We start from the raw sequence: 12,206 nt of genomic DNA, 5'->3' as shown, positions 1-12,206 counted from the left end.
ACACACACACACACACACACACATGCACTATTTCACACAAGCATCGCTTCTTAGCGTGTAACGTGTGCTTTGTGGAGCATTGTCACAAGAATATACTGTAATGTTGTGACCGTAAGCATCTCGTTACACTCTCACTTGTGTATTATGACACTTTGTTTTTTTGTATTGTATAATTCAAGGTGTTTGGACTAAAGACAACACCGTTTACAAATGGTAAGTACAGTATATATATTTAAAAGTACTAAACACCATACTTCCTGTCTAATGTAATTACTTGTGTTCCTATAACTGTATCTTTAGTATCTCTCTTCCTCATGGAAAATGTATATAATGTAACTTTAAACAAACAATGTAAGGTGCACATTCAGGTTCACCACATGCACCTCCTAAAATAATAAAAAAATTAAAATAAAACCTCAGATGCATTAATGAATTTAGCAGATATTATATTTTCCTATAATATGAGGGGCATTCAAGTCAAACCAAGATTTTGAGTTTATAAAATAAAATAACAAATTTCAAGGAGTGGAACCTGCATATATTTTTCGACACCCTCAACTATAAATATACACTTATCCCATTTATTTATCAGTATGCCTGAACTATCCTTGAACAGCCTGCATCACTTTTATCGTCAGGGAACCACTATGATCTCCACACGCTGTTCCATGCATGCACTAACACTGTTGTCTGCCTTCTTGATTAATGTCTCTGGTCTTGCCCATGACATGTGCACCTCCTATCAGTAATAGGACTCACCTGCCACTTACTACTGCGTGTAGTACCGCCACGCTTGCATCCATTTTTATACCTGTAACATTACAGTCCTGGTTTGACTTGAACGACCCTCGTATGATCCTAAATCACTGACTCAGTGATGACTGTTTGACCTTCTCTCCTGTATTTCAAGTAGTAGAAATATTTGTACTGTAATTGTGTTTAATGTAATTTTATAACACAATTAGTAATTTATTAAGCCAGAAAAACTGCAGTAAAAAAAAACTGATGTCACAATCTTTCCCAGCCTGAAGAACTTTTACTTTTGACCATGTTGAAGATCAAAAAAAGGATATGATGATAAATTCTCCATACAGAAGCATTCCTCGTATCTCTGATTATAAGTTTTCCATGTTAAATAACATTATTTTTTTAGGGTGTATTATTAGGCTATTACAAACATAGAGAGTGATCTGTTAAAAAGGGAGCTGTAATGTATTTGAATGAGGGCAGTAACATATAGAGGATAGTGAGGTGATTTAATGGTTTAACAGGAAATAATGAAATTCTACGCAATTCAGACTAATTTTTAAAGGATTTAGTCTTAGAAACACGGTGTAATAAATTTTACAGTGATGTTAAAAACGTATCTGGAGCATCAGATCCACCTGTGCCAGATAGCAACAGAGTCTGTGGAGCATCTTTGACAGACAGCACACACTCCCATCTCTGTAAATCTTGCTGTGCTGCTCTGAATGCCACACTGCTCTATATTTACAGACATGACCTTGCCTTGTGGCCTGTATGGAACATAGCAGGCCAGTGGCAGGTCGAGCATGTTTGTGCTACACAGAGCAGCGCATCCCTGCTGCAGCCAGTGACGCGTCACATTCCCCACTGCAGCTGTCCTAATGTTGCTATACAGCCTTGTTTGTGATCACAGTGACTGAATGAAAAACAGTAAACTGCTCACTGGAATGAACATCGCACACTATAAATACCGGGAGCTTGGTCCACTCCACACCTAAGTTAGAGCTAAGTTAGGGCTTTGTTAATTTCATTGGCATTGACCTGTGTGACCCCTGACCTCACGGCTAGCAACAAAATCATCTGAGCGTCATGAACCCTATGTCAAGGTGGCTGGGTTACTTAACCTGTGTGTAATCGCACACACGATTAATAAAGTGTTTAACATTTTCCGCTTTATTTGTTCATGCAGGTACAAGGAAGTAAAGACAGAAGGAAACGACAAGACAAGATCGCCGCATTTTATATACTGCATACTGCATTCTTTTTATACTCAATGTCCTCCAGTAAAATCAAAATGATAATGCTTGGAATTAATTACAAAGAACAATGTCATAACAATAGCATAAGCACATGTACGCCTGTCTCTGAGATACTTTGCACCCCTGGTCATTTAATGCGTCTTGTATCTTGATTTTATTCTGTTAACTTTTTAACTGCATGCATTTACACGTGACATTTGACCACCAGGTTGTTGTATTGTTCCTTACTTCCAAGACTTTCTTTTGGTTTCCACAATGAAAAGATTACGGCCCTTTTGTTACATTCTTCGGAAATAGTTATTGTACTGGGTTCGTCCTTGACGAATGGTTTTTAAAGATTATTTGAGAAATCCACTAAAATTACCAAATGACGACTATACAATATACATATAGTATATACTATATAGCTAAGAATTGGGATTTTTTTTTTGTGGCTTGTTGATTCACATTGGTATATTTGGTGATCTGGAAAAATCAGTTACCAAAAATATCGGGCTGCTTGCTATATTGTCATAAACCTTTAGTGGTAATCGCTAATCATTTAAGCAGACGAGCTTTGTTTCAGAATCTCATGCTGATTGTACCTGCAAAGATAGAGAGAGTGATATCGAGTTAGCGTTTGGCTTTGTTGACAGGTCACTGCATGGCAGAGCACATCTATTATATCAGCTTGTAGGCACAGTGTAGCCTTCACAGTAATCACAGTATTAAATATGATGCTGCCATATTAGCCACAATTCTTTTTGTTTCCTTTCTTTAAAAAGAAAAAAATTGTTTATCAGCTTTCTGGTCTCTCTGTACTCATAGAGTGTGCACATCTTTATTAGTAATTTTTTTTTTTTTTTTGATAAACCAGCTCGCATTTCTCTGAATCACAATCTAAAACGTTTCACTGCAAAGTACAATCTTGGTTTATCTGTGCCTTATTACATCAGCTCATCATTATAATATAAAGTGTCCTTGAGTGTCCTGGCCTTTTATGTTCACCAAAGTGTAAACAAATAAACTGAATTCTCAACTATATATATAAATTCTGTCTTTATTTGATTTGTGTCATATCAGCCATTTTACACTTGAGATCTGAACTTCAGGACTATAATGGAGAAGACCTGCCGTGTGAATCCTAACCATTTTCATGGATAGGATTTCAAACGAGAGACACGAGGGGGTGGGGAAAGGTCAGACAAGCAGAATTTGAGGTTTTTGAATTTCTTTGACTCGTGTTTGAAAGTCCTGCGCTGTCTAACAATAGACCAAGGCCTTCAGCATACACCAATGTGGTAAGGCTTCGTGATCACATGGTGTGCAGCGTGTTATCTTTGACGGCGTGGCCCACCAGTCTCAATACCACTCTCCTCTGGAACCTCGGTAAGACTTGATTTCCTGATAAATAAGATATTTTGTTCGCTCACACCTAAACTCAGTTGGGTTTTTTTGTAATTTGACTTTGCTGACTTTGCTGTTCTTTTATTGCCATATTTTAATATTGTAAACACTTTTTGAATTGATATTAGGTTGTTTGTGTAATTTTGACTTTGTACTATATCTTGTCATTCCTGTGTATTTAGGGTAGGAATTGCAGACAGACATGGCAGACACTGATGAGATTATAGAGGAGGAGGTCCAGTAAGTAGCTTAATCTTTGTCATTAATAAAAATAAATAAATAAAAAAACATTTTGTTTTTAATTATTTCAAATTGTGTGCTATTGCAAAGTGGTTTTAAATAATAGGAAAAAAATCAGTCATGAACAAAATGTAGCGAAATTCTTAAAAATGTTATGTACTTATAGTACTACTAGTTAAAAACATTTTAAATTACAGCAAAATAATATATATATATATATATATATATATATATATATATATATATTTTTTATATATATATTTAATTTAGTTTTGTTTCATATTTATTTTGTTTGGAAATTTGCAAACAAAGGAATCAGTGCTGCAGTCAGTGCTGAGAATATGGAAATTGAAGCAATAGAAATAATAATAATAATACTCATTAAGATATGTAATATTTAATATTGTTTTGGTTATTTAGATTTACAGTTTATATGTACATCATTCCCAGAGAAATAACAGGACCATTGTTTCTGTGTTTGTTTTTAAACAGGGAGGAAGGTACAGTTCCACTTCACTTCTCTAACTCTGGTTGTTAACAGTAGATTGTTTGCATGTGAAATATTTGGCGTTTGCCTCGTTATTCTTCAATAAAAGTCGATGCCCAGGCCTCCTGCATGTGAGCACATGCACAATTGGCATAGAGATGCTTGGCATAAACTCAAGCTACTTATATCATGTTTCTCATGACATTTTCTTTCTGCACAAATACAGTGGACGACTCAAAATTCAAACCCAAGTGAGTTTCTTAGTACATTTGAATCAAATAAAAGGTAAACCAATTATCAATATTTTGATTCATGCGATCAATTATTATTTTTTTTAGATTTATGCAAAATATTCAAGCACCAAAAATTCCAGAAGGGGAAAAAGTCGATTTTGATGTAAGATTAGATTTTTTTTTTAATTATTTATTTATTTATTTATTTATTTATTTATTTATTTATTTTGTATTTGGAGTTTTTTTGGGGGGGTTAAAAATCCTAAATCAGTCTAATAAGTACCAAACCAGGTGCTCTGTGTGTGTGTGTGTGTGTGTGTGTGTGTGTGTGTGTGTGTGTGTGTGTGTGTGTGTGTGTGTGTGTGTGTTTTAGGACATCCACCGTAGCGTTTGGAGAAGGACCTCACTGAGTTGCAGGCCCTGATAGAGGCTCACTTTATCCAGAGAAAGAAGGAGGAAGAGGAGCTCATCGCTTTGGTCAACAGGATTGTGAGTGCTTATAATATTGTCAGGTTTATAATATTTTTGGGACTTAAATAAACAAAATACAGCTTGAACAATTACATAATAATCTTTAAATCAATCAATTGGAAGGTCTGAGGTTCAAGCCCCATTATCAGTAAGCTGCCACTCTTTGGCCCTTGAGCAAGGCCCCTAAACCGCTGTGCTTCAGGCACACTGTAACATACCTACCTTTCTTAACGGTTTCCTACATTACCCACAATGGTGCTTGACTGCCCTCTGTAGGATAGCAGGATATATCCCTACCTAGAGAGTGATGCAGCAGAGCTTTAATGCTTTACTCTATGTGGATCTCTCTCCTCCTCACCTGTAAATACTCTGTCAAAGAAAAGCTACTCAGTACTGAAATTTTTTTTTTTGCTCATACAACCACTATGGATCACTCACTAGCTGAGCCAGCATAACTACTACTACACTACTATGCACAGTTACACTAAATGTCACGATGAACTTGTGCACATTTATTAAAATCTATCACAAAGATTTTACAGTGCATTAATATGTAATGCGAATGCATAATTTTAGATAAAAACAGACAGAAAAATGACTGCAATAAGACAGGCAGGCAATACAAATTGAAACAGCACCTACTGGGCACTTTAAACCTTTTTTTGTATACTGTAGAGGACACTTATTGTCTCCACTGGAAGGTCTCTTTAGGGCATTTTATCCTGTATCCATCTAGGGTCAACCTTTACAGCACTGTATCATGTATTCTAGAGTTTTCTTGCACATTGTGAGCACTTGATCACACTTTCTCTACCCTATAGTGTGCTTATGTGTTGTTTTTTTACTTTGGGGGGCACCTTTAGTTACAGCTTAAGCTTTCTTCTATGTAGGAGAATCTATTAGTGTATGACATCACATATACTCCACAGAAAGTTTACCCTGAAGAGAAATACATCATGGTTTTAATAGGTAGGGGCAGCCTGGAGGGCATTTCATCACATTTTCTCACACATTACAGCACTATTAGGGAATTTTATTACGAAAATTTTATGGCACCCAAGAGGGCATTTTGCACCGCCACTGCCATGACTATGCTACAATGCAATGGGACACTGAACATCACTTTAAAATTGGGAGTGTTTTAGTGTTTGTTTGTTTTTTAAGGAACAAACACTGACTGTTATGCCATACCTTGCAACCTAGGAAATTTTTCTGATATTAAACGGATTTGTCCCATAAGGCTTATTAGAGCACAGAGTCTGAAACGCAACCAGGAATCTTCTAGGATATAAACAGACTCTTTACCTAACACACTGTCTGAGCTGAAAATTTAGTAGGAACTCAGCAGGATCAAAATCTTAAGCCGTAACATTCCTGCAATAGTGCAAACCATGTGCTGTAATGATGATCTGCTTCACATGTAATTGGACACAAAGAACCAGCAATGTGGAAACCTTAGTGTTAATCTCTTTGATGGATTGGAGCCTCATCGGGTGCATTTTCCTGCCTTCCATCCTCTGTTTCCTGAAATTGACTCCCATTATCATCCTGACCAGGATAAATCACTTACTGAGTGGAGTGCTGAACTGGCCTGCCTGCAGTCTAGACCTTTCAGCATTTTAAAAAATATGATGCATCATGAAACAAAAATTACGACAAAGGGCATCCAGAACTGATGAACAGCTAGACTCCTGTATTACACACATATGGGACAACATTCCTCTCCTAATGTATGATCATCAGAAGATGGAAGATGCAAGTGCAGATTTTATTTAAAAAAATAGTAAAGTAAGGGGGAAGTTGTTGAGCTGCCACTCTTGGGCCCTTGAGCAAGGCCCTCAACCTTTTCTTCTCCAGGGGTGCTGTATCATGGCTGACCCAAGCTTCCTTACATTGCTGGGATATGCGAAGAAACTATTTCACTGTGCGTAACAAACATCCAACCAAAATTGTGAAGCAGAAAACAACTATAAACACTGAATATAAAACAGGCAAACTATGAGCAATGCTGTCAAACAGGGGTACAAAAACATCTTCCTACAAAAGGCCAATATTTAAACTTGATTGAGAGCGATAGCTTGAAATAAATGTTGCATGGAGGTAAATGTTCTCACCGAAGAATATTTTGTTCCATAATGATGACAAATGTATTCTTTTAAAACAGCTACTGACTGAAAACTAGACCTACTGCTTTTAAACTAACTTCAGTTACACTTCAGTGTCACCACTGCAATCTCTCTATAAATAGCTGGGATTTTCTGTTGCAAAGCACAAAATACCTGCACCTTGAAGTACATGTACATTAGATTAGAACAAAACTCACTTCACTTATATGTCCTCTACATTTAAGTTAATTTTACTTTTTTTTTCTTTTTTTGTTAAAGTTAAAATAGAAATAAAAATCAATTATTTTTCCTTTTTTTTTCTCATATACCGTATTTTTCGGACTATAAGCCGCTACTTTTTTCCCACGTTTTGAACCCCATGGCTTAAACAACGAAGCGGCTTATTTATGAATTTTTCCTGGGTTTTTCCTGGGTTCACAAACTTCGAGCCAAAAAACTAAACCCCTTTACATTAGACCAATAAAATTTTCGAATGGAAACAAAAAAACGCACCTGTTCTGAGCTGCACGGCATCGGAAGAAAAAACTTTTTTTTTTTTACGCATGACGATGCCAAAAGATAAACTCCTGAGAGAAATAGTTGTGAAAGGAAGGAGGAAGACAGTGAACAATGACTTACTTGGTCGGCTACTGTTTATATACAAGCCGTTGTAATGCGTTGAGTCTGGGTGAAGGGAGAGCTCGCTAACTCCAGTTGCAACAGAAATCATATAAGCACTGACAGGTTTCCAAAACTCGTGCTTTTTTATTTTTCTTGGCAACAGCGTTACGGGTTAGTCAAAGAAACTTAGAAATGAGCATCAGAAAATAATAAGGACATATTCCTCGGTCTCCACACATGCAGTAATATCGGAACAATGCGGCGCCAGGCTATTTCCAAAATACCGCTATGCTTCTAAAGGAAGCGCAACATATTTCACCCGTTACACCGTGTAACAGACACTGTCTTTCATTAAAGCCTGTGTAAAGTTCATTAGTTTCAATGTAGGCTTATATATGGGTGCGCTTTATAGTCCGGAAATATAGTCCGGTATATATATGGCATAGCAGGCCAAACCAAAGGCCACCATGGGTTTTGATTTCTGATTTCTGATTTATATTAACACTATATTTGTCACTGTAATTGTATTGTATTGTATTTTATTGTGTGCGCATGTGTGTGTGTGTGTGTGTGTGTGTGTGTGTGTGTGTGTGTGTGTGTGTGTGTGTGATCAGGACAAACGTCGTACAGAGAGGGCCGAGCAGCAGAGGATCCGAGCAGAGAGAGAAAAAGAACGCCAGGCCAGACTCGCTGTAAGTTACTCCACAGCACTTAGCCTATAAAGAGAGAAAATATATCCTAATCCAACATATAAAATAAACTCAGCACATAGCATTCAAAGAGTTGTTTGTTTGCAGGAGGAGAAAGAAAGAAAGGAGCAAGAGGAACAGAGAAAGAAGCAAGATGATGATGCTAAGAAAAAGAAAGTTCTGACCAACAAGACCCATCAGTATGGAAGCATTCAGCAGAGAGTGAGTAGACTGGAATTTATTAAAGGAATAATTCAGCATGGTGGAGTAAAAGTGTAGCATTATATACGCATGTATAATTTACTAGGGATTATTACAGAAGACATTTTCAATGTTCCGGTAGTGAGAAAAGAAAAATTATTTTTTTCAAAATGATTTGAAGTTTCGGGGGCCATGGTTAAAACTCATCAGTTGAAGTTTATATTGTGTGACTATGTGACGTGCATTCAACTAACAACTGGAATTGCTTTGTTAAGGTAAGTGATCCCAGACCTCTGAAGTTTCTGTGCTGTAAGAAAATCCTATAGGGCACAGCATCATGTTTTCCTTACTAGAAAAGCACCATACAGGGCAGTTCCACATGTTTTTCGGGTGGTCTGAAGGGCATTTCATTCCATGTTTGTTCGTCATCACTATGATTTATGTGGATTGGACTAAAAATGTAAGGAATATGCCTTTAATGCTGCTGTGTCTAAAAGTGGCACAAGTGTGTGCACGTATAATGTGCATTAACAACACACTTATGTATAATGAATGATTGTATGTCTATTTTATGGGCAAAAGAATTCGGACACCTGCCTTTTTCCAGCCATATGTGATTCTTTCCCAAACTGCTACCACACAGTTGGAGGCACAGAATTGTACAGGATGTCTTTAAATGCTGTAACATAACATTTTCCCGTTTACTTGAACTACGAGACCCAAACCTGTTCCGATTTCATTTCGAATTTATTTGTGTAGCGCTTCTAACAATGGACATTGTCCCAAAACAGCTTTGCAGAACTAAATAGACTACGAATATAACTTTTACATTGGAAAACTTTCAAAATAAGTTGATCCCTAATGAGGAAGCCAATGGTGACTATGGCAAGGGAAAAACTTCCTGAGATAGTACAAGGATGAACCCTTGGGAGGAACTCTATAAGGAACCCATCCTCATCTGGGTGACACAAAGCCAGCTCCATGAAGATATGCTTTACATAGGTCAGGGTGCAAGATCTTCAGTGGCCTGCTATAGAGCTCTGACCTCAACACCTTTAGTATAAACTGGAACACTGACTGCACCCCAGATCTCCTCATCCCACATCAATACCTGACTTTACTAAAAACAATTGTGACTGAATGACCAAATCTCCACAAGCACACTCCAAAATCTAGTGGAACATCTTCCCAGAAAAGTGGAGATTATTATAACAGCAAATGGGGACAACATTTAGAATGTATCAGGTGTCCAGAAACTTTTGTCCATATAGTATATGTCTTATACATATATGTATTATAATGCCTTTCAGGCCGATGCTCGCAAAGGAGGGAAAAAGCAGACAGAGAGGGAGAAGAAGAAGAAGGCTTTGGCTGACAGACGGAAGCCTCTGAGTGTTGATCATCTCAGTGAGGACAAACTCAAGTACGATATCTATAAATCTAAATGTGTTTCACTGAGAACCAGACTTATACATTCAATAAAAGAGGTCTGAAATGATTTGTAATAATATATTCTCTGTGGAGGGGGAAAGAATGAACAATTATGTGTTAAAATATGAGGCTTCAATCTTTATAATGGAAATGCATTAAAATTCCATTTTTATTCAATCTCTTTTGGTCCTAAGAGCTTGATTTAGCACTGCAGCAGGTGTTGCCATTCACAGTGCAGTTGTGCAGAGAGTAGTACACAGTATGTGGTGCTACATTTACAGATGCAAATAAAGGGTGTTTGTTCCTTCTAATTCCAACACTGTGTGATTTGTGTGTGTGTGTGTGTGTGTGTGTGTGTGTGTGTGTGTGTAGGGATAAAGCCAGTGAGCTGTGGCAGTGGTTGATGGAGCTGGAAGCTGAGAAGTTTGACCTGGCTGAGAAACTCAAACGTCAGAAGTATGATGTAAGAGAAAACACAACGACACTAAAGAAACCATCGAGTACTTAGAAACCTTTGGTTAAAGTCCTGCAGCATGGAGAAGAGCTGGGACTTTTTTGTCAGCTTACTGGTGTTTCTTTTTCTTGCAGATCACTCTACTCCTTGTTCGGGTCCAGGACAGTCAGAGGTAAGAGTTGGGCTTTATTCAGCACTACTTTAAGTTGAAAACAAAAGCACTATAAACAGTTGATAATTTACTTAAAGACTGCTGAAGACTTACTGGAAAATGTTCAGAGGAACAGCTGACACTGCAGACTCCTTCCAAAAATGCTAAGAGATTCACCAGGATGTGGTGATCCAACTGCATTTATAAGCCTAAGCCTAAACATTAAGCCATACTACAAAATAGCTTGTTCTTACCCCTGCTAGGAGGAGCTGGATCATATTAAACTGGACATTTTGTTCTGCAGTGAGGTGTACTTGAAACAAACATCTCCATAGTGACAAGTAGCAAGCTTCACATCGGAAAATTACACATCTGTTCATGTCCCATACAAGGTCCTGCGAACATGTTTCTATGGAAACAAAACTGTATTCATAGGAATGCATTAATAGAAACATATACCTTGAATTGCAACGACTGCTCTTAGAGCTGTTGTAGGAACCGAATTAAAACTTTTAGAAACCTAACAAATGTTTTCTGCCAGCATTTTGACACTAACTGGGAGAATTCACAAGATTTACCTATACCAGATATGTACTGAATCTAAACTTTTCTTGGATTTGAAGTGAAGCAGCATTTGGCAGGAAGCTGTGAATACTGTACACCACCTGTCTTCTCTGTGCACTCCTTCCTTCTCTTTATCTTTCTGCAGCGCAAAAGGACGTGGCAAGGCTGGCAGGAGGAGGTAGAAGTGCTCATGGTTCGAAGATGGATGGAATGAAGATTGTGAACATCATTAAAAATTATGCAACTGAATAGAGAACAACAAAACCTTTAACTGTGTTTAAATTTGGCTTTACAAATAAAGCAGTTTGTTCGAACTTGCCTTGTCAGAACACTGTACAAATATTTCAGGGGAGACACAAGCCCCCAAATGTAAATGACCATCAGTCACACGATGCAGCAATCCATGAACAAGTAACACACAAGAGTCAGATAAATTTACTACTATAAATATACTATAATGGCAAAAATTTGTGGACACCTGACCTTTCCTGCCATATGTGGCACACAATTGTATAGGATGTCTTATAATAAAATTTTGCATTCACGTGAACTTGGAAACCCAAACCATGTGTTCTGCACAATGGGACCTATATGAAGATATGCTTTACATTGTTTGGAGATGATCTTGAGTGACCTGCTATAGAGCCCTGACCTCACAACACTGAACACCTTTGGGGTGAATTGGAACACTGACTGAACCCCAGGCCTCCTCACCTCACCTACATCAGTACCTTACTCTACTAACAACCCTGTGGCTGATATACAAATGTCCACAAGCACACTCCAAAATCTAGTGGAACATCTTCCTAGAAGTGTGAAGGGAATTATAAGAGCAAATTGGGACTCAATTTGGAATACGATACTAAAACAAACAAACAAACAAACAAAAAAAAACATACCATACTTATGACCGGGTGTCTGCAAACTTTTGGCAATATAGTGTATATAATGAAGCGAAGCCCTGCTTCAGGTTTATCTCACGTTTTTAGAGGTTAAAATGAGTATTTAATGAAAAAAGTAGACTGATGTTGCTGGAGGAGGAATTTTCACTGCTTTGTACATTTAAATTGTGTTATGATCTAAAAAACAGTTTTTTGTCAGAAAACATTTTTACTATAGAGACTTTGGATGCTCATTTGAGGTAATGAAATACTAAAACTTAATACT

General features: G+C 37.4%; 2 protein-coding genes across 5 annotated transcripts in view; both read left to right on the top strand.

Annotated features, from left to right (window-relative positions):
• Window positions 1-3,029, top strand: part of cald1b (caldesmon 1b) — a 31,203-nt gene extending 28,174 nt beyond the window's left edge. For all 4 annotated transcript variants that reach the window (XM_046848950.1, XM_046848947.1, XM_046848949.1 and 1 more), the window contains exons 15-16: window positions 180-213; window positions 1,937-3,029. In XM_046848950.1, coding sequence (XP_046704906.1) covers window positions 180-213; window positions 1,937-1,950 — 48 coding nt within the window. In that variant the 3' untranslated portion in view covers window positions 1,951-3,029. The remainder of the gene's footprint in view (window positions 1-179; window positions 214-1,936) is intronic.
• A 439-nt stretch (window positions 3,030-3,468) lies between these two features.
• On the top strand, window positions 3,469-11,357 carry tnnt2d (troponin T2d, cardiac). Its single transcript, XM_046848958.1, is given in 12 exon segments — window positions 3,469-3,632; window positions 4,125-4,132; window positions 4,346-4,370; window positions 4,458-4,515; window positions 4,726-4,735; window positions 4,738-4,841; window positions 8,164-8,241; window positions 8,347-8,460; window positions 9,750-9,862; window positions 10,243-10,333; window positions 10,459-10,496; window positions 11,185-11,357. Coding segments are annotated over 12 exon segments (714 nt in total). The 5' UTR covers window positions 3,469-3,594; the 3' UTR covers window positions 11,222-11,357.
• Window positions 11,358-12,206: the final 849 nt, after the last annotated feature.

This window comes from Silurus meridionalis, chromosome 5, assembly GCF_014805685.1.
Source record: "Silurus meridionalis isolate SWU-2019-XX chromosome 5, ASM1480568v1, whole genome shotgun sequence".
Taxonomy (NCBI): Eukaryota; Metazoa; Chordata; class Actinopteri; order Siluriformes; family Siluridae; genus Silurus; species Silurus meridionalis.
This window is presented reverse-complemented; position numbering and strand designations above follow the sequence as displayed.